This window comes from Bos javanicus, chromosome X, assembly GCF_032452875.1.
Source record: "Bos javanicus breed banteng chromosome X, ARS-OSU_banteng_1.0, whole genome shotgun sequence".
Classification (NCBI taxonomy): Eukaryota; Metazoa; Chordata; class Mammalia; order Artiodactyla; family Bovidae; genus Bos; species Bos javanicus.
Window position 1 is genome coordinate 87,832,439 of NC_083897.1, and position 23,317 is coordinate 87,855,755.

The 23,317-nt window shown below is 38.7% G+C and overlaps 1 protein-coding gene across 1 annotated transcript in view; it reads left to right on the forward strand.

The window, feature by feature from the left end:
- Positions 1–245: 245 nt before the first annotated feature.
- The window catches only part of ZNF157 (zinc finger protein 157), a 35,036-nt gene continuing 11,964 nt past the window's right edge, over positions 246–23,317 (forward strand). Inside the window, 2 exon segments of the mRNA XM_061409915.1 lie at positions 246–639; positions 3,442–3,648. Of these exon segments, the coding sequence (XP_061265899.1) occupies positions 3,484–3,648 (165 nt within the window). The 5' untranslated portion in view covers positions 246–639; positions 3,442–3,483.

Consider the following 23,317-nt stretch of genomic DNA (forward strand, 5'->3'; position numbering starts at 1 on the left):
AGTGTGCTTATAACTTTTCTAAATGTCTTTCTATTGATAATTTTCTGAAAAACATTAATTATCTATATCAAAGACTAGTAATATTATTCTTAGCTACAATCATTTTTGTGGGGTAATGAAAATTGAGGGGATCAGACACTTCTTAGTATCAATTCCACAGTACGTTAAAAGGAGCCTGTACCACCTTGACTCCTCCTCTCTCTTCTACAGTGGTATCGCCCAGGAGGGGACCTCACTTTCCCCCCTCGTACCAGTGGTATCCTCAAGGAGGAGACTGTACCACCCTGACTCCTTCTCTCATCCAGTGATATCTCCCAAGAGGAAACTGTGATCCTGCCTTTCTTCCCCCTTCTTAGTGGTACCTCCCTTGAAGATCTGGACACATCTCCCCTTCCCCTGTGATGTGGTTTGGAACCTCTGCTTCTGTAAATTTTGCACAGACCCATAGAACCCAGTTCCAAGTTTCTACGCATGAGCGACGCCCCTCGCTGTCGCCTTCTATGGAACAGCCCACTGTACGGAAAAGACGCTAAGATGACTGCCCTCACAGTGGAACACCTCGGCGCAGCCATATTCCTCGCCCGTCACCGTTGCTCATGGTTCAAGTCTCTGCAGGTCTCTAACTGCACATTGTTCAGAGTGAGTGGACCACAGTCTCAGAGCTCTTGTGTGATTGTGTGCAAAATTAACAGCCCCAGAAGGGGCAGTGGCAGAGGTGAGGACAGGAAACGGAAGTGGCCCTCAGACTGTTTTAAGTCTTGTTGGCGCGCAGTGAGGTGATGGCTTTGTTGGCTCTGGGTAGTTGCAGACTGTCAGTTTGTGGGGTCAGTTGGTGGGGAATTAAAGAGTCTGATGAATGAGAATCTATCGGGTTATAAGAGCAGATAGTTTTTTTCTGTTTAATGCAGGCTTCTTAGGTAGTCAGTTTTTAGATTCCTTGCTGCATCTGTTGTCAAGTCCTAATAGTGTATGTGTGTTTAGATGGTTTCCTTAGTCTCCCCAAAGATTTGCTGGTTTTATTAGCGTTTCCCAAGAACCACCTTTTGGTATTGTTGATCCTCCCTGATGTACCTCTGTTTTCAGTTTCCGTAAATCCTTCTAGTTGTACTATTTTCTCTTTTATCTAACTTCTTAAATTGGTTGTTAATTTATTAATGTCCAACCTTTCTTTGTTAAAAAACATTTAAAAGCATGAATTTTCCTTTTAAGAATCTCTTTAGCTGCATTCTGCAAAGTGTTCTAGACACCATCTTATTATTATTGAGCTTTGTGTTTAATTTTTCTTTTTCATTTATTCTTTGCTATAATGCTTTTGGGAGGGTTGACATTGTAATTGAATCTTTTCTTCCATTTTAATTAATTCTTTTTGTTTGTGTGACTATATCAATTTTTTAATTTAAAAATTTTTAGATATAGCTCTTGTTCATTTTTACATACTTTTATATTTTCTTGTTATTATTACTAATTTTTTTTTCTGTTTTCTTGTGATTACTGTTGTTAAACAGGAAAAAACTATCTGCTCTTATAACTTTATCTTGTATCCAGTCCTGTATCAAATTACCCTATGAATTCTGGTAGTGTCTGGTAGGTTTTCTATGTATAAAATCATATCACTGACAAAGAAAGCTATATTTTCATTTCTTTGCAATATTTATTCTGATTATTTAATCTTTCATGTGCACTAGAGTCAGGAAAATTTTGAATTGTATTGGCTATCCTTATCTTTTTATGAATTTTAATGGCAGCTGCTTCATCATTTTACTTTTTAGCATAGTATTTCAGAGCTATATTTTTGTAAATAATTTTGTGATATTTAAGTGATTTAACTTCTTCCCTAATTTTGAGTTTTTATTAGTAATGACTGCTGACTTGTGTCAAATGCCTTTTTCTTGGTGTAAGTTAAAAGCAGTGTGTTTCCTCCCCCTCTAATTTGTTGATTTAATAAATATTATTAATGTTGAACCATCTTCTAGAAAGAACAGGCTGAGAACTTCCCTGTAGAATATTTTTTATTTATTTATTTTATTTTATTTTTTTACTTTACAATATTGTATTGGTTTTGCCATACATCAACATGAATCCGCCATGGGTGTACACGTGTTCCCCATCCTGAACCCCCTTCCCACTTCCCTCCACATACCATCCCTCTGGGTCATCCCAGTGCACCAGCCCCAAGCTTCCTGTATCCAGCATCAAACCTGGACCGGCGATTCGTTTCTTATATGATATTATACATGTTTTAATGCCATTCTCCCAAATCATCCTCCCCCTTCCCTCTCCCACAGAGTCCAAAAGACTGTTCTATACATCTGTGTCTCTTTTGCTGTCTTGCATACAGGGTTGTCGTTACCATCTTTCTAAATTCCATATATATGCATTAGTATACTGCATTGGTGTTTTTCTTTCTGGCTTACTTCACTCTGTATAATAGGCTCCAGTTTCATCCACCTCATTAGAACTGATTCAAATGTATTCTTTTTAATGGCTGAGTAATACTCCATTGTGTATGTGTACCACAGCTTTCTTATCCATTCATCTGCTGATGGACATCTAGGTTGCTTCCATGTCCTGGCTATTATAAACAGTGCTGCGATGAACATTGGGGTACACATGTCTCTTTCAATTCTGGTTTCCTCAGTGTTTATGCCCAGCAGTGGGATTGCTGTGTCATAAGGCAGTTCTATTTCCAGTTTTTTAAGGAATCTCCACACTGTTCTCCATAGTGACTGTACTAGTTTGCATTCCCACCAACAGTGTAAGAAGGTTCCCTTTTCTCCACATCCTCTCCTTTTTTAAAATTTATTTTTATTTATTTGGCTGCTTCAGGTTTTAGTTGTGGCACACAGGATCTTTGTTGTGTCACATGGGCATGGGTGCCAGCTCAGTACTTGCAGTGTGTGGGCTTAGTTGCTCCAGGGAATGTTGGATCTTAGTTCCCTGACCAGGGATCAAACCTGTGTCCTCTGCATTGGCAGGCAGATTCTTAAACACTGGACCACCAGGGAAGTCCCCTTGTAAAAGAATTTAAGAGAGATTTTTCACCCAGAATGGTAAAGAAATTAAAGTGGGCAAAAAAGATCCCTTTCATTTAGATTACCAAGTTTCCAGGTTTTCTGCTTCCACAGTCACCCACCAGGACCCCATGGACAAGTCCTTCCCCTGCCTATCCCATGGGACTTCAGCACCATTCACTTGCCTCAGGTCTACCTTCTCCCCAAACCCAGATCTGCCTTGAACCTGGAATTGAGGGATAGGCTTGTCGGGTAAAATGTGAAGCACCCCTTTGAGCTCATTAATTTGACTCCAAGTATCATGATTATTTCCGTAATCTGCTCAGAGATTATTATTAATTATTTCCATAATAATGCTCAGAGAGGGAATTGCTGAACTTTGTGGGGTGAATGTGGAATGACACTGATGACATAGATACTGTCCTTTTAGGATTTGTTGGTATCTCTGTGGAGCTGTTGAGCTTTCCTCTTAATGGAGGCTGCGGGATCTTCCATTTATTTTGACTGCAGCCCATATACACACACCTCTCCAGCTTTGGAAGGTGGACTTGTATCCAGAGTCAACATGCCAGCTAACAGGAAATCACCCCAGAGGTTTCCTGCTCTGGTTCCAGGACAACCTGGTGGATCATTTGAGGTAAGTAAGAGGCACCTACTTTTCCCATTTTTCTCTTTTTTTAATTTTTTAGACAAAATTTTTTTACTTTAGACAGATTTTAATTTTGAGATAATTGTAGAAAAGGCAGAGGAACCAGAGATCAAATTGCCAACATCTGCTGGATCATTGAAAAAGCAAGAGAGTTCCAGAAAAACATCTGCTTCTGCTTTATTGACTATGCCAAAGCCTTTGACTGTGTGGATCACAATAAACTGTGGGAAATTCTTAAAGAGATGGGACTACCAGATCACCTGACTTGCCTCCTGAGAAATCTGTCTGCAGGTCAAGAAGCAACAGTTAGAACTGGACATGGAACAACAGACTGGTTCCAAATCAGGAAAGGAGTACGTTAAGGCTGTATATTGTCACCCTACTTATTTAACATCTATGCAAAGTACATCATGAGAAATGCTGGAGTGGATGAAGCACAAGCTGGAATCAAGATTGCCTGGAGAAATATCAATAATCTCAGATATGCAGATGATACCACACTTATGGCAGAAAGCAAAGAAGAACTAAAGAGCCTCTTGATGAAAGTGAGGAGAGTGAAAATGTTGGCTTAAAATTCAACATTCAGAAAACTAAGATCATGGCATCTGGTCCCATCACTTTGTGGCAAATGGGGAAACAATGGAAACAGTGACAGACTTCACTTTTGGGGGCTCCAAAATCACTGCAGATGGTGACTGCAGCCATGAAATTAAAAGACGCTTGCTCCTTGGAAGAAAAATTATGACCAACCTAGACAGCATATTAAAAAGCAGAGACATTGCTTTATGAACAAAGGTCCATATAATCAAAACTATGTTTTTTCTGGTAGTCATGTATGGATGTGAGAGTTGGACCATAAAGTAAGCTGAGCACCGAGGAACTGATGCTTTTGAATTGTGGTGTTGGAGAAGACTCTTGAAAGTCCCTTGGACTGCATGGAGATTAAGCCAGTCAATCCTAAAGGAAATCAGTCCTGAATATTCATTGGAAGGACTGATGCTGAAGCTGAAACTCCAATACTTTGGCCACCTGATGCGAAGAGCTGACTCATTTGAAAAGACCCTGATGCTGGGAAAGATTGAAGGTGGGAGGGAGAAGGGGACAACAGAGGATGAGATGGTTGGATGGCATCACTGACCCAATGGACATGAGTTTGAGTAAGCTCCAGGAGTTGGTGATGGTCAGAGAAGCCTGGTGTGCTGCAGTCCTTGGGGTCGCAAAGAGCCGGACAGGACTGAGCGACTGAACTGAACTGAACTGTAGATTCAATTTACCCAGTTTCTCCCATCATAACATCTTGTAAAATCTTGGTACAATATCACAACTAGGATATTGACATAGAACATTTCCATCATGTTGCCCCTTAATAGCCATGCCCACTTCCCTTCTCCTGCTCTCCCTCCTTAACCCTTGGCAACCCATAATCTGTGCTCCAGTTCTATAGTTTTGTTATTTCAAGTGTTATATAAATAGAATCATACAGTATGTAACCTTTTGGGACTGGCTGTTTTTTTATTCAGCATAATTCTCTGGAGATTCATCCAGATTGTTGCGTATATGAACAGCTTGTTCCTTTTTTATTGCTGAATAACATTCAATGGTATGGATTTATTGCAGTTTGCTTAACCAGTCAATAGTTGAAGGATATCTTGGTTGTTTCCAGTTTTTGGCTGTTACAAATAAGGATGCTATGATTGTGTAAGGTTTTTGTATCGAATGAATGAACGTGAGTGCCATTGCTGGATTATATGCTAAAAGCGTTAAAACAATTAAGTGACCTAATTTTTACTACAGTTTTAGATTTATAGAATAATTGAGATGATAGCATTAGTGTGGTACATTTGTTAAATAAACCAGTATTGATATGTTATTATTCAACAGTTTACAGTACGGGTCACTCTTTGTGTTGCATATTCTATGGGTTTTGATAAATGCACAATGACATGTTTCCATCATTACAGTTCATACAGTTTCATCTGTGCTTAGCTATTCATCTTTCCTCTCCCTCTGCCTGAAACTCTGGTAATCACTGACTTTTTTTACTGTCTCTATAGTTTTGCCATTTCTAAAATGTCATGTATTTGGAATCGTATTGTCTGTGGCCTTTTCAGATTGGCTTCTTTCACTTAGCAATTTGCATTTAAAGTTCCTCCATTTTTTTTTTATCACTGAATAATATTCCATTGGAGGGCTGTACCACAATTTGCTTACCCATTCACCTATTGAAGGACATCTTGGTTGTTCCCAGTTTTGGATGATTATGAATAAAGCTGCTACAAACATGTATGTACAGAAGTTTTCAGTTCATTTGGGTAAATAACTCGGAGTGCAATTGTAGGTCATATGATAAGACTTTGTAAGAAGCTGCCAAACTGTCTTCAAAGGTTTTCACCATTTTCATTTTCACCAGTAACAAATGAACATTTTTATTTCACATCTTTGCCAGCTTTTGGTATTACCAGTTTTTTGGATTTTAACTATTCTAATAAATGTGTAGTGGTAACTCATTGTTTTAATTTGAAATTCCCTAATGAAAAATGATGTTGAACATGGTTTTACATGCTTATTTCCCATCTATATATCTTCTTTGGTCAAGTGTCTATTCACATCTTTTGCGTATTTTTAATGGGATTGTATGTTTTCTTATTGTTGATTTTAAGAGTGCTTTGTATTGATATATTTTAAATACAAGCCCTTTATCAGATATGTGTTTTTTTTTTTCAGATATGTGTTTTGCAAATATTTGCTCCTGTTCTGGGCATGTCTCTTTATTCTCTAAACAGTGCCTTTCAAAGAGCAGAATTTTTTAATTTTAGTAAAGTCCAATTTGTCAGTTTTTCTTTCATGTAACATACATTTGGTGTTATATTTTAAAACATTGCCAAACCCAAAGTCACTTAGACATTCTAGACTTGCTCCTGTTATTTGCAGTTTTCTTTCTTTCATTCTTTTTGGCTGTACCATGCAGTTTACAAGATCTCATTTCCTTGACCAGGAATGAACCTGGGCCACAGCAATGACAACCTGGAATCCTAACTGTTAGGCCACCAGGGAAGTCCCTATTTTGCAGAAGTTTTATATTTTTGCATTTTGCATATAGGTCTAAGATCCATTTAGAGTTCATTTTTGTGAAAGTTGTAAGGACTTGGTCTGGATTTGTGTGTGTGTGTGTGTGTGGATATTGAAGTGTTTGAATGCCATTTATTGAAAAGGCTATCCTTTCCCCATTGAATTGCCTTTGTTTCTTTGTCAAAGATCAGCAGTCTATTTTTGTGTGGGTCTATTTCCTTGCTCTCTGTTCCACTGATAAATTTGTCTATTTTTACCAATACCACACTTTTACTTATTTATTTTTAAATTGAGGTATATGTGACTTACAATATTATATTAGTTTCAGATATACAACATAATGATTTGATATTTGTATGTACTGTTAAATGATCACCATAATCCTAGTTGACATCCATCACCATACAGCTTTCAAATATGCAATACAACAATATTATTGTCTGTAGTCACCATGCTGTACATTACATCCCCATGACTTATTTATTTTTAGCTGAAAATTTGTGCCTTTTGACTCCCTTCATGCATATTACCCCCTCCTCTCACCTCTGGCAACCACCAACCTGTTCTCTAAATCTATGAGCTTGGTTGTTGTTTTGTTTTTTTGGTTTTAGATTCCACATATAAGTGAGATCATACACTATTTATCATTCTCTGTCCTATTTATTTCACTTAGCATAATGCCCTCAGGGCCCATCCAAGTTGTTGCAAGCAGCAGGATGTCCGTCTTGCTCATGGCTGAATAATATTTCATTATGTATGTGTATATATCTATATCTAGCTCATGTTTTCTTTATCCATTCATCTTTTGGGTGGACACTTAGGTTGCTTCCATATCTTGCCTATTGTAAATAATGCTGCAGTGAACATGGGAGTACAGGTATTTTTCAAGTGAGTATTTTCATTTTTTTCAGATAAATACCCAGTTATGGAATTGCTGGATCATATGATTGTTCCATTTTTAATTTTTTGAAGTATCTCCATACTGTTTCACATACTGACTGCACCAATTTGCATTCTCACCAACGGTGCACAAGGGTTCTCTTTTCTCTGTGTCCTCACCAATGCTTGTCATTTGTTGTCCTTTTGATAATTTTTGGCATCCTAAGAGGTGTGAGGTGATAGCTCACTGTGGTTTTGATTTGCATTTCATTGACGATCAGTGATGTTGAGCATTTTTTCATGTACCTATTGGCCATCTGTATGACTTCTTTGGAAAAATGTCTATTCAGATCCTTTGTCCCTTTTTAAATTGTATTGTTTGTTTTTTTGCTATTGAGTTATATGAGTTCTTTATATATTTTGGATATTAACCCCTTATCAGATACGCGATTTGCAAATGCTTTTTCCCCATTCAGTAGGTTGCCTTTTCATTTTGTTGAGTGTTTCCTTTGCTGTGCAGAAGAATTTCAGTTTGCTGTAGTCCCACTTGTTTATTTTTGTTTTTATTACCTTTGCTTTTGGAGTCAGATCCAAAAAAGTCGTTGCCAGGACTGATGTCAGGGAGCTTACTGCCCATACATTCTAGGAGTTTTTATGGTTTCAGATCTTACATTCAACTCTTTAATCCATTTCAAGTTAATTTTTTGTATGGTGTAAGATAGTGCTCTAAAGTTTCATTTTTTTGCATGTGGCTGTCCAGTTTTCCTAACACTATTTTTTGAAGATATTGTTCTTTTCCCATTACATATTCTTGGGTTCTTTGTCATAAATTAATTCACCATGTATGTATGGGCTTATTTCTGGGCTCTCTATTCCATTCTGTTGTTGTTTCTGTCTGTTTTTATACCAGTACCATACTGTTTTTTTTATTCACTAAATTTATTTATTTAATTTTTATTTTTTAATTGAAGTGCAGTTGATTTACAATATTGTGTTAGTTTCAGGTGTACAGCACAGTGATTCAGTTATATATATGTGCATGTGTGTATGTGTGTATAAATATATATAATTTTTTTTCAGATTCTTTTCCCTTATAGGTTATTTCAAAATACTGAATATAGTTCCCTGTGTTATACAGTAGGTCCTTATTGGTTATCTGTTTTAATCCTAAACTCCTAATTTATCCCTTCCCCTCTTTCCTCTTTGGTACCCATAAGTTTGTTTTCTATGTCTGTGAGTCTGTTTCTGTTTTGTAAATAAGGTCAGTTGTATCTTTTTTTTTTTTTTTTGCCATGCTACAAGGCTTGGAAGATCTCAGGTCCCCAACCAGGGATTGATCCCAGGCCATGGCAGTGAAAGTGCTGAGTCTTAACCACTAGGCCACCAGGGAACTCCCTGTATCTTTTTTTTTTTTTTTTAGATTCCACATATAAGTGATATCATAGGATATTTGTCTTTGGCTTACTTCACTTAGTATGATAACCTCTAGGTCCATCCATATTGTTTCAAATGACATTATCTCATTCTTTTTCATGGCTGTGTAATATTCTGTTGTATATATACCACATCTTATTTATCCATCTGTCAGTGGATATTTAGTTTGCTTTCATGTCTTGGCTATTGTAAGTAGTGCTTCAGTGAACATTGGGGTGCATGTATCTTTTTGAATTATAGTTTTCTTCCATACTGTTTTGATTATTGTAGCTTTGTAATATACAGTTGACCCTTGAACAACACAGGTTTGAATTGTGTGGGTCCACTTAAAAGTGGATTATTTTCAACAGTAAATACTACAGTACTACACAATCTACAATTAGTTGAATCTCTGGAAACAGAGAAACTGGGGGTCAGGAGGAACCAAGTTTACAGTGGACCAACTGTAAATTCTACATGGATTTTCAACTGCACAGTGCATTGATACTCCAGTCCCTCACTGTTCAAGAGTTTGAAATTGGATAGTGTGATGCCTCCAGTGTTGTTCTTTTTCAAGATTGCCAGTGTGTTGCAGTACTTAGGTCTTACTTTTTTGGTTTTGTTAGATTTATAATTAAGCATTTTATACTTATGAGTAATTATCAATGGTTTCATATTTTTTTGCCTTGGAGCCCACATTTTCATTGTTAACATATGAAAATACACTTGGTTTTTGTGTGCTTTTCTATGCTTCCTATGACCTTGTCATCTGAAAATAGGAAAAGTTTAATTTCTTCCTTTTTATTATGTATGCCTTTTAATTTCTTGCCTTGTTGCACTGGTTAGAACTTCTAGCACTATATTAAATAAGTCGTGAGAATGGACATTCTTGTCTTGTTTTTGGTCTTCAGTCTTTTACCATGAAGTATTGGGTTGGTTAAAAAGTTTATTATGGAAAAACCCAAACGAACTTTTTGGCCAACCCAGTATAATGTTACCTGTAGTTTTGTTTTAGATGCTCTTTATCAAATTGAGGTGGTTTCTCTGTATTTCTGTTTCTATTCTGGTTTTTGCAGGAATGAATGTTGTATTTCTTCAAGTGTTTTTTCTATATTGATTGATATGATCATGTGATTTTTAAAATCCTGTTAAGGGGGGGTGGGGAGGGAGATGGGAGGGAGGTTCAAGAGGGAGAGGACATATGTATACCTATGGCTGATTCATGTTGATATTTGGTAGAAACTAACACAATTCTGTAAAGCAATTATCTTTCAATTAAAAAATAAAAAAGAATATCAAACTTAATAATATATATATATCTTTAATTTAAAATATCATGTTAATATGGTGGATTGCATGCATGGATTGGTTTTTGAATATTGAACCTGTCTTGCATCCCTGGAATAAACCCTAGTTGGTCACAGTGTATAATTCCTTTAATATATTAATGAATTATTTTTGCTAATATTTTGTCAAGAATGTTTGCCTCTATATTCATGAGTGCTATTGTTATGTAGTTTTGTTTTTTGTACTATATTTATCTGATTTTGTAATCAGGGAATGTGTTAGTTTCATGTGGCTGCTACAACAAATTACCACAAACTTAGTGGCTTAAAACAGTAGAAATTTATCCTCTCATAGTTTTTGAAGGCCAGAAATCTAAAATAAGCATTACTGGGCCCAAATCAAGGTGTTGCCAGGGCTTACTCCCTGCAGAGGCTCTGGGAGATCTGTTCCCTGCCTCTTCCGGCTTTTGCGGGCTGCCACTGTCCCTTGGCTTGTGGCTTCATCCCTTCAGTTTTCCTCAAATCTCTCTCTACTGTCTTCACATCACTGCTTTCTGTGTGCATCAGATCTTCTTTGGCCTCCCTCTCCTAAAGGATATTTGTTACATTTAGAAGCCACATGGATAATCCAAGATACCCTCCTTATCTGAAGATTCTTAATCACATCTGCAAAGACCTTTATATTTTTGCCATATAAGGTGATATTGATGGCTTCCAAGGATTAGGATGTGGATATCTTTTGGGGGCCTCTTTTTACCTATCCAAGGAAAATACTAGCTTCATAGAATGAGTATGAAAGAGTTATTTCCTCTTTTGTTTCCTGCAAGAGATTATGTAGTTGTGTTAATTTTTGTTAAAAGTTTGGTAAAATTCTCCAGAGAAACCGTTTGGCCAGAGATACCTTTTTTGGGGGTTGAGTTTCATTTTTTATTTTTTAAAATTTTTATTGGAGTATAATTGCTTTAAAATGTTGTGTTAGTTTCTGCTGTACAGCAAAGTAAATCAGTTATAAAATACATATCATAGACCTACTATTTTTAGATTCTTTGGTGAGCTTTAAATTATGGATAAATTTTCCTTAATAGTTATAGGGCTACTCAACAAATTATTTGTTTCATGTTGGATGACTTGTGTTTATTTGTGTTGTTGTTTTTTATGAATTGCTTCATTTCATCTAAGTTATAAGTGCAGAATTATTCATTGTTGTTGTTTCGTCACTAAGTCGTGTCTGACTGTTGCAACCCCATGGACCATAGCCTGCCAGGCTCCTCTGTCCATGAGGTTTCCCAGGCAAGAATACTGGAGTGGGTTGCCATTGCCTTCTCCAGGGGACCTTGCCAGATCAGGGGTCAAACCATGTCACCTGCATTGCAGGAGAAAGCCTGAGCATAAATTATCCTCTGATTGGATAATTAACTCATCTGACCCAGAGTCAAATTACTCAGTGGTATACCAGTCACTTTTTATGGGCTTAAGCATTTTTGACCAAAATACTTCTAAACAAAACATGATATCTGAGCGCACAGGGATACTCGGTACATAAAATACTACATAAGAAAGCTGATGGAAGGTAGTTGTGTCAGACCTTTAGATTCTTTTTTTTTAAAAGTTGAAGTATAGGACTTCCTTGGAGGTGCAGAGGATAAGAATTTGCCTGCAAGTGCAGAGGACATAGGTTTGATCCCTGGTCTGGGAAGATTCCACATGCTGCGGAGCAACTAGGTCCATGTTTCAAAACTACTGAGCTCGTTCCCTAGAGCCCACAAGGTGCAACTACAGAGCCTGTGTGCTGCAGCTACTGAAGTCAACGTGCCTAGGGCCCGTGCTCTGCAACAAGAGAAGCTACCACAACGAGAAGCCCACATACCACAACGAAGAGTAGCCCCTGCTCACCGCAATGAGAGAAAACCCGCGCAAAGCACAGTCAAAAATAAATAAATAAAAATTTAAAATCTATTGTCATAAATAGATAAGTAAAAATTGAAGTTGATTTACAATATTGTGTTAGTTCCTGATGTATAGCAAAGTGATTCAGTTTCATGTATATATGTTTTATATATATATACTTTTTCATTATAAGATTGCATTATTATAGGATATTGAATATAGTTTCCTTTGCTATACAGTAGGACCTTGTTTATCTATTTTACATATAAGACCTTTAGATTCTTTAGGCTTCTAACAGTTGGTTGCTATATGCAAGGGCTTCACAACCTGTTCCTTATTTTATCTGTTGACTTTTCTGAATTAGACAGTTTTAACCCACATCCACTAAACAGTATTAAAGACACTTTAAAATAAAGATTAGTCGGAAAACATAAAGTAATCCTACATCCCAGTAGAATTTCAGATGAATTAAATTGTAAGAGAAATGCAATACTTATTGCACATATTGTACTAGTCTCGCACCGTCAAGGGAAGTCCATCCATGCACATGGAATTTGCATTCCAAGTGTTTTCATCTTGACCGTCATCGAGTCCTTAATCTATCTCCCTTCCTTTTTGAAGTCTTCTGCCTGCTTTTCTGACACTCCTTTCTGGCTGGTTCTGTTTTTCTCTGAGTTGCTAGATGGTACACAATTTGAGGGTTCTGATGATGTTATCAAAGAAGTCTGAGCAGGAGGAGCATTACTGAATAAGAAATTGCTAATAAATGTTGAGATGACAAAGTATGGATAAAGTACTGTCTCTAGCAGTGTGCAAATGTCTCCACTGGGAGAGTGCATCATAAATGTAGTTGATATTTTTGACTGTGCAGCAAACAGCCATGCTTTTTCTCCAGGAGCATCCAGAGGGAACTGACTTATAAAGAAAGAAACGAAGAACCATCAGAAGACAGAATTGAGTTATTGCAGCAGTGTTTCTTTTTCTAATATAAGTTTTCCATTCTGAATTCCACTTTTGCCTGTTGTCAGCAGCATTCTGTTCAGGATGCCCAAAGACATCAAGACAGCTACTGCTTTTTGTGATTCAGACATAGTTTACTTTTTTTCAGGCCCTTATACAAATATGGCCTTCTTTGGGGTCATTTGATAGAGAGGAACTAGCAGTGTTTGCACATGTGGAACATGCATCCTGCATAACCCAAGTGACCTGCTCCGGTGCTGCATTTCTTAGTAGCAGGGGTTGGCAATAGCAGTTTATTTTTTGTTGCCTGTGGAATGTCATGTGTGGCTCCTACCCAGGGTAGTCCTAAGAATTTCACCATTCAAGTGGGCCCTTAGATTTTTGTTGGATTTATCAACTAACCTCTGCTGATTGTATGTGTCACTATTGCATTTAAGTCAATCTTAGCTTGATCTTCAGTTTCTAATATCATCATGTTATCATCAGTGTAGTATATTATTAAATATACTTGGGACCTGCATCAAGTCCAAATCCCTTCTAACTAAATTATTTTCTAATATAAATTTGTTTATTTTAATTGGAGGCTAATTACTTTACAATATTGTACTGGTTTTGCCATACATCAAAATGAATCTGCCATGGGTGTACACGTGTTCCCCATCCTGAACCCCCCTCCCACCTCCCTCCCCATACCATCCCTCTGGGTCATCCCAGTGCACCAGACCTGAGCATCCTGTATCGTGCATCGAACCTGGACTGGCGATTCATTTCACATACGATAATATACATGTTTCAATGCCATTCTCCCAAATCATCCCACCCTCTCCCTCTCCCACAGAGTCCAAAAGACTGTTCTATACATCTGTGTCTCTTTTGCTGTCTCGCATACAGGGTTATTATTACCATCTTTCTAAATTCCATATATATGAGTTAGTATACTGTATTGATGTTTTTCTTTCTGGCTTACTTCACTCTGTATAATAGGCTCCAGTTTCATCCACCTCACTAGAACTGATTCAAATGTATTCTTTTTAATGGCTAATACTCCATTGTGTATATGTACCACAGCTTTCTTATCCATTCATCTGCTGATGGACATCTAGGTTGCTTCCATGTCCTGGCTATTATAAACAGTGCTGCGATGAACATTGGGGTACATGTGTCTCTTTCAATTCTGGTTTACTCGGTGTGTATGCCCAGCAGTGGGATTGCTGGATCATAAGGCAGTTCTATTTCCAGTTTTTTAAGGAATCTCCACACTGTTCTCCATAATGGCTGTACTAGTTTGCATTCCCACCAACAGTGTAGGAGGGTTCCCATTTCTCCACACCCTCTCCAGCATTTATTGCTTGTAGACTTTTTGATAGCAGCCGTTCTGACTGGCGTGAGATGGTACCTCATTGTGGTTTTGATTTGCATTTCTCTGATAATGAGTGATGTTGAGCATCTTTTCATGCATTTGTTAGCCATCTGTATGTCTTCTTTGGAGAAATGTCTGTTTAGTTCTTTGGCCCATTTTTTGATTGGGTCATTTATTTTTCTGGAATTGAGCTGCAGGAGTTGCTTGTATATTTTTGAGATTAGTTGTTTGTCAGTTGCTTCATTTGCTATTATTTTCTCCCATTCTGAAGGCTGTCTTTTCACCTTGCTTACAGTTTCCTTTGTTGTGCAGAAGCTATTAATTTTAATTAGGTCCCATTTGTTTATTTTTGCTTTTATTTCTAATATTCTGGGAGGTGGGTCATAGAGGATCCTGCTGTGATTTATGTCGGGGAGTGTTTTGCCTGTGTTCTCCTCTAGGAGTTTTACAGTTTCTGGTCTTACATTTAGATCTTTAATCCATTTTGAGTTTATTTTGGTGTATGGTGTTAGAAAGTGTTCTAGTTTCATTCTTTTACAAGTGGTTGACCAGTTTTCCCAGCACCAGTTGTTAAAGAGATTGTCTTTTCTCCATTGTATATTCCCTTCTAACTAAATTATGACAGTTGAATTATGAAGCTGGTGAATTCAAATAACATTTTGGCAGTATGGACCTTCTTGCATGAAAACAAACTGCAGTTGACTCTTTTCCTATGTTGAGATAAAGGAAAAAAACATTTGTAGGATCAGTCACTGAGAACCAGTTTCCTTTAGCTTCTGTGTTTTTCCTCTCTGAAACCAAATTAAGAACTACTGATGCTATGGTGATACTAATTAATTAGTGATGGTCTGCTGTTAGTCTCCCTGAGCCATCCACCTTTTTCATATGCCACCCAGGAACACACAATAGCAACTACATTTGCTATTTTAGTTACTCCAATTACTAAGGGATGACTGAGTCTTAAACTAAAATAAATGCAAATATAGAGATATACACAGGTGAAAAGGGAGGGTTCTGAGCGCACATGGTAAAATAAATAAAACAGCTTGTACGTACTTACTTCACTTTTAGTTTTTGATGGCATATATATATTTTAAAAACCTATTTAAGAATTCACCTGAATTCAAACCATGTAGTCAAAACTATGTTTTTTTCAGTAGTCATGTATGGATGTGAGAGTTGGACTATAGAGAAAGCTGAGCGCCAAAGAATAGATGCTTCCAAACTGTGGTGCTGGAGAAGACTCTTGAGAGTCCCTTGGACAGCAAGGAGATCAAACCAGTCAATTCTAAAGGAAATCAACCCTGAATATTCATTGGAAGGACTGATGCTGAAGCTGAAGCTCCAATACTTTGTCCACCTGATGCAAAGAGTCGACTCATTCAAAAAGACTATGATTCTGGGAAAAATTGAGGGCAGGAGGAAAAGGGGATGACAGAAGATGAGATGGTTGAATGGCATCATCAACTCAATGGACCTGAGTTTGAGCAAACTCCAGGAGATAGTGAAAAATAGTCTATGGGGTTGCAAAGAGTTGGACATGACTGAGTGACTGAACAACAACAAGATAGAAGTATTCCCCTGCCAGATATAATATCCATCTGAGGAATTCATTTAGATGTAGGAGATGTACTTCACTTAAAATCTATTCAAATATTCCTATTTTCCTGCAAACTTTCACTTTAATTCCATCAACTGTTGCATCCCTGTAGCCTTCTAACCTAACTGTGGCCCTTGTTAGGACTTGACCAACAGATTTTGAAATCACAGTGCATTATTCTTTCATGTCAAAGAGTCCCAGAAAAGTTTCTTTACCTACATATGTCCATACGGCCTTTGGGTGCCCATCTGGGTGTTGAGCCTGGCTAGAGACTAAGATAAACCATGAGTTCATACTGATAATAAATGACTGAATGAGGGAGATGGGAAAGCTCTTCTTTAAGGTCCAATGCCAAATTGTATGGAGAAAGAAATGGAAATCTACTCCAGTATTCTTGCCTGGAGAATCCCATGGACAGAGGACCCTGGTGGACTACAGTTCATGGGGTCACAAAGAGTTGGACACGACTGAGCAACTAAGCACACATGCACTTCAAATAGTCATATGGAACAAATGATGAAGTTAGGAAAATAACCTTTTGCAACCACTGTAGTTAGTAATAACTGAGCCAAGAAAGAATCACTGATGGATGCCAAAGCTATTGGATGAAAGTTTAACGAGGAACAAAGTGTTTACATAGTTTCAAGGTATATTCCTACAGATTACTCACTTATTACATAGGGAAACTGGTAACTTACAGTGGAGAAACCTGGTAAACACAACCTTAATAGAAACATACAAATTTTAATTTGAAAAGTCCTCATAATCTCATCTTTTGGAGATAATCAGTCTTAACAATTCAGTAATATCCTTCCCCTTCATGGATCACAGCCTTGTTGTGGTGAAGGGGCTAGCATAACTCAATGAAGCTATGAGCCACGCCATGCAGGGCCACCCAAAATGTATGGGTCATTGTGAAGAGTTCTGACAAAACATGGTCCACTGGAAGAGGAAATGGCAAACCACTCCAGTATTCTTCCTGCGAGAGCCCCATAAACAGTATGAAAAGGCAGAAAGATATGACACTGGAAGATGAGCTCCCCCCAGGTTGGAAGGTGTCCAATATACTACTGGGGAAGAGCAGAGGGCAATTATAGGAATTCTGAAGTTTTTCTGGATCTGACTACCTTATTATTCCAGAGACATTTGTTCAGAAGCTTATCCATTCCCCACTGAATATTCTTGACACCTTTGTCAGACATCAATTGATCATATATGTGTGAATCTATTCCTAAATTCTATTTTGTCTCATGTATATCTTTACAAAAATACTACACTGTTTTGAAAACTATAGCATTATAAGTCTTGAAATGAGATAATGTAAGTCCTCTAACTTTTTTCTTCTTTTTCAAAATAGTTTCATTTATTCTAAATCATGTGGTTTTATTTCTTTATTAATTTTAGAATAAGCTTGTCAATTTTTAATTATTAAATTTCTTTATTGCTTATAATTAGTGTTATTTGTCTTATGTCTATTTTAAACTTACCAAGATTGTTTTCTTTGTGTGCTAGTATATGATCATGTTTTGTGAATGTTCCACGTACACCTGAGAAAAAGTATATTCTGTATGATCTGGATGTAGTGTTTTCTTTCTTTCTCTCTCCCTTTCTTTCCTTCCTTCCTTCCTTCTTTCTTTCCTCCCCACTCCCTCAAGTCCCACCTTAATTGATTAGCCCTTTTATAGCATTTCCTATTTCTTTTTTGTTCACTTAATCTGGCTACTTCTATGAATAGTATGTTAAAAGTATTCCACTAGAGAAAACTTCTATTTCTTCTTGTATCCCTGTAGTTTTTAGCTTATGTAGGCTTTTGTTGTGTTACTTTGTGCATGCTGCTGCTGCTGCTAAGTCGCTTCAGTCGTGTCCAAATCTGTGCGACCCCATAGACGGCAGCCCACCAGGCTCCCCCATCCCTGGGATTCTCTAGGAAAGAACACTGGAGTGGGTTGCCATTTCCTTCTCCGTGTCATTCTCTGCTCCCCTCTAACTCAGGACAGGAGTCAAAGTCTTTTCAACAGTCTTCTCATCTCCCTCACTCCAACATTACTTCTGTGACCTCATCCCTTCACTCACTCCACTTCAGGTACACTGGACTCATGGTTGTTCCTGGTATTTATTATCTTCTCTTACCTTGAAGTTTCAGTTCTTCTCTCAAATGTGACCTGCACAGTGAGTCTTCTCTTGACCACTCTATTTTACATTGGAACCTCCTGTCTTTCCTTTCTTTCCCTCCATTGTACCTATCACCATCTGACATATGATAACTTTATTTATTTTGCTTCATTATCTGCTAAGAAAAAAGTAAGTCCCATAAGCGGGGGGTATGGGGAGAGGGATTTTTTTTTTTTTATCTTGCTTATTCACTGCTGGACCCTCAGCACCTAGAATAGGTACTTAACATTTGTTGAACCAAAGAATACCATCTCTGCCTTCAGATCTGGAAGGACTGTTATGGGGCAAAGAGAGTAGATGGCAAATAGATCTGTGTGACTCCCAGGGACTAAGCTAGGCCTATTCCAACTCAACGTAAATAGGGACATCTTAGGCATTAAAACTGCCCCAGGAATCTATGCAGTGGAGGTGAGTAGGAGCAAGACAGATGATAGAGGAAGAATTTAAGCATCAAAAAGGAAAGGGTGAGGAAAGGACCACAGTCTGAGATTCTGTGTTCTCCAACTCGTTTAAGGATGAAGAACCTGAGGCTCTGAGATATGAAGTTTCCATCAAGTGCAGGTAGAACAGGGACTAAAATCTTGGTGTCCTAAATTGTAGGACAGTGAAATAATTTTTTCCTTCAATAAAGCAGTATTTTGTGGCAGGGTAATTTCTGGAAATATTCATGTTTATTTGTTTGCTGCCCCTCTATATCCCCACACCCCATACCCCTGCTACATGGGGGTAACCAGGCCCTTAAAAATACCTCTTGCAAGATGGATTTCACAGTGTAGAAAGCGACATCACTGAATCCATCACTTTTTTATAGAAGTATGAGAACACCATTGATATATAATCATAAAGGACAAGGAAAAGTCCTGAAAGAAAAAAAAAATGAAGAGGGATCCCTCCCACTCCCAGCCCCACGTGGGAATGGAGAGCTCCTAAGTCTGGGGCAGTAGAGAAGCACAAAAACTGCTTAGGGCAGTGCCTCAAAGATGGGGAGGAGATGGTTTTAAGGTACCCAGAGGGAGGCAGGACCTAAGACCTTGGGGCTCTCAGCTTCTCTTCCATCACTGCAGGCAAAGAAAATGAAGATATCAGTGGGACTGGAATAGATTAGAGATTATTTGCCCTTGCCTTAATTTCAATACAAGTACCCCTTGGATTCCAGTGCCAACCTTAAGTGGGTCCCCAGTCATGAAAAACATGGAATTTTCTGCTTCTCTGCTAGAATGGGAGGTTTGGAGTCAGACTTCAGTTACTTTAAATAAAACAAACAAAGACTATTTTCTTGCTCACCCACATCTGAGTTTGTGGATGGACATGGATGTCCATTCCATTTTCTGCCTCTTGAAGGACATAAATATTAATTTTAATCACAGCATTTGTGGACAGACAGAGCATCCACTTCCTGTTGGCACTGGGTTCTACATAGGAGCCCATTGGAAATCTCATGAGGTTCTCCATGGGCTGAGAGAAAATATGTTCTGGCGTCGAGAGGGAGGAAGTGGAAAAGCAGGAGAGAAACTGAAGGAACAGAGGAGAGTAGCCTTCAAGAGCCCATCAGACAGCAATTATTCTTCCAGAAAATGAGACTGTTTCTCACTGTGACTGTTAAATGATTTGCAATTAACTGTTCATGAAGGAAATGCTCCAATTGATGGTGAAGGTCTGAGTGGCCAGACGCCAGTTCTCCAAGCTCACATCTATTGATTCACTCTGCTAGTTAACTTTTTTCCCCCAGGCTGCTTATTAGCAGGTTTAAATGGGAGAAGGGATAGGCTCACCTGGCTGGGAACAATTCCCAGAGATCCAAGGCTAGAGGTGGGAATGGGGGAAAGTAGTTGCTCCCTGAGCTCACAAGGGCCTCTGACCTGGGCTTGGAGCTGGGAAGCTTGGCTGGGCTCAGTAGGATAAAGAGGCAGCCAGAGGTTCCAATTTAGCTCTAGCGTGCTCTGACCTTGGGCCTGCTGCTGAAATTCAACCCCTAGCACCCCAACGTACATTGAAACAGCAGCTTCACTCCAAGTGCAACAGAAAAAGCAAGAGATTTGAAGTCTCATGACCTGGTTGTGTGAATTTTGGCAAGAGTCTTAACCTTTCTGAGGCTCTGGTTTCTTATCTGAAAATGCAGATACAATAATGTCAACCTCATACAGTTAAGATAAACATTACACAAGATAATGCAGTTAAAGTGTCTAGTGCCTGGCATATATCAATTATGTTATTTATTTTATGTTTGGAAAATTATTAGTAGTATTCTGTTACACCACATCTTTCACCCCAGCCTGCCCATCCTCTTACCCACACTGACTTGCAGTCAATGTTCTAGATCACCATAAGCAAGTCATTTCACTTCTCACTGCCTCCATGTCCTTATCTGTAAAGTTGGGATAAATTCATCCATTCTGCCCAACTGCTTCAGGGGCCTTTTAGAAAATAATGGAGATAGAAGGAATTTGCCGACTAGAAAGTGCTACCTCAGGCCACTTGTTCCTATTGGCTAGGTCTGGCCCGCAAAAGCCAGAGAGAAGAGGAACACGGTCACTGGGGCCCAGAATCCAGTCAGGGTAGAGGCAGTACAGAGCTAGCAGCTTGTCTACAGCATCCTCCAAAAGACTTGCACAAATGTCTCCTGTCTATCAGATTTCCATCTGCTCTAAACAGAAATGAGGAACAAAGAAGGGCCATTCACTACGCACACCCCCAGCACCCAAGCAGACCAGAGAATAGCACTGGAGCTGACCAAGGCAGTTTTCTTGATGATCTAAGAAAGGTCTTTAGAGGTTCCCTCCACCAATGGCTCTCTCCAGTATTGCTAAGGACTCCCCAGGGGGTCACAGCGAACGTAGCCATTAGTCACAGTAGAACAGGAAGAGGTCTAATACATCAGTCATGCTGGGAACCACAACAGAACTCTCCCCAAGTCCAACTGAATTAGAATAGGGTGGGGCGTGCTGGACTTAGGTAGTTGACAAAATTCCATAGGTCACTTGGGGGTAGCCCAGTCTTCTCTCTTACATATGGAAACTAGTCTAGTCAAATCTATGCCCATGTGCTGTGTGTGTGTGCTTAGTCACTCAGTCATGTCCAACTCTTTGCAACACTTTGGACTGTAGCCCGCCAGATTCCTCTGTCCATGGGGATTCTCCAGGCAAGAACACCGGAGTAGGTTACCGTTTCCTCCCCCAGGAGATCTTTCCGACTCAGGGATCGAACTCTCATCTCCTGCATTGCAGGAAGATTCTTTACCTGCTGAGCCATCAGGGAAGCCTAATGTATGCCCATGACACCCATATATTATTATTGGGGAAACTGAGACTCACAAGGAGAATGGATTTGCCCAAGTCCTCACTGATTAATGAGGGGCAAAAATTATAGCAGAAATCTAAGCCTCCTTGACCCCCATGAATTTCCCATGGATGTAATAAGGCCTTTCCAGAAGGTGTTCCCCCAAAAGTCCCCTGAGCAACTAGGCTTCCTTTCATGAGAGCCCAGGACAGAGAATTCCATTTCTATACATCATTATCAACTTCCTTCCCAGAATGTTCCTTTTTCTCTCTTGCTAATTTGTGTCTGTTTTGGCTTTGTTTGATTCATGAGGTCCTGGGGCCAATAAGCATCTTAGTCTGAAAAGGGGCCCCAAGGAGCCTAGGAGCACTATCCACAGCACATTCAAGCAGCTATTTTAGTCCTCCTGGCTTGGACATGGCAATTGGGCAGAACTCAAGGAAGCCCACCAACATGCCAGACACCCTTGCTTACCAAGGACGAATGGTAAGAGTTTGGATTAGAGAAATCTGAGCCATTAACACAGTCACCTTCTCCTAGTTGATGGCACAGGTAATAGAAAGGGGGAGAGTGATGACTGCTTAGGCTAGAAAAGGCCTGGAAATCGGGATATGACCTAGGTGACTGAGTTATTGCTGTGGTACACCGCTGGTGCCAACAGATGAGATGACTTGCAATAGGACAGAAGCCACATGCTCTCCACTCAGACCCACAATTAAATAGGTGGGGCAGCCTGGCCAGCAGCTCTGCCCATAGGCCTGAGCATCTAGAAATTTACAAATATCTTTATTTTTATATCTTTGTTGTGAACAGGGCTTTTAACATTACAAAGTATCCTCCTTTATCTCATATAATTGCTTTTGGAATTCTACTTTGTCTGGTACCAGGATTTCAATCCCTGCTTTTATATCATTTTCATTTGGTAAATCTTTGTCCATCTCTATAATTTTAGCCTTTTTGAAAGACTGTTCTAAGCATGTCTCTTGTATACAGCATTGTGTTGGGTTTTGCTTTAACAAGGCAATGTGAAAATCTATTTCTTTTAATAGATGAAATAAGCCTATTCACATTTATTTGTATTACTGTTTGTAATATAATTAATACAAAATGTCAACTTTCTTGTTTTATCTTATGATGTAATTACAGTGTGTAAATGTTATATTTACTGTGTTTCTTTCTCTATTGAGTGCTTCCTCTAAATGTTTTTGGTAATTAGGAAGGTTTGTATTTTTATGCTGGTAGTTGTGATTAGTTGCTCAGTTGTGTCTGATTCTTTATGATCCCGTGGACCATAGCCCACCATGGGATTCTCCAGGCAAGAATACTGGTGTGGGTAGCCATTTCCTTCTCCAGGGGATCTTCCTGGCCCAGGAACCAAATCCAAGCCTCCTTTATTGTCTAAGGTACCAGGGAAGCCCATTCTGGTGGTTACCTTTGTATTTATCCCTTCTGTGGTATTCTTACTCAACCCTTTTATCTTTTTATTTACATATTTATTTATAAAATTGTATATATTCCAAATCCTGAAAGATGATGCTGTGAAAGTGCTGCACTCAATATGCCAGCAAATTTGGAAAACTCAGCAGTGGCCACAGGACTGGAAAAGGTCAGTTTTCATTCCAATCCCAAAGAAAGGCAATGCCAGAGAATGCTCAAACTACCACACAATTGCACTCATCTCACACGCTAGTAAAGTAATGCTCAAAATTCTCCAAGCCAGGCTTCAGCAATATGTGAACCGTGAACTTCCTGATG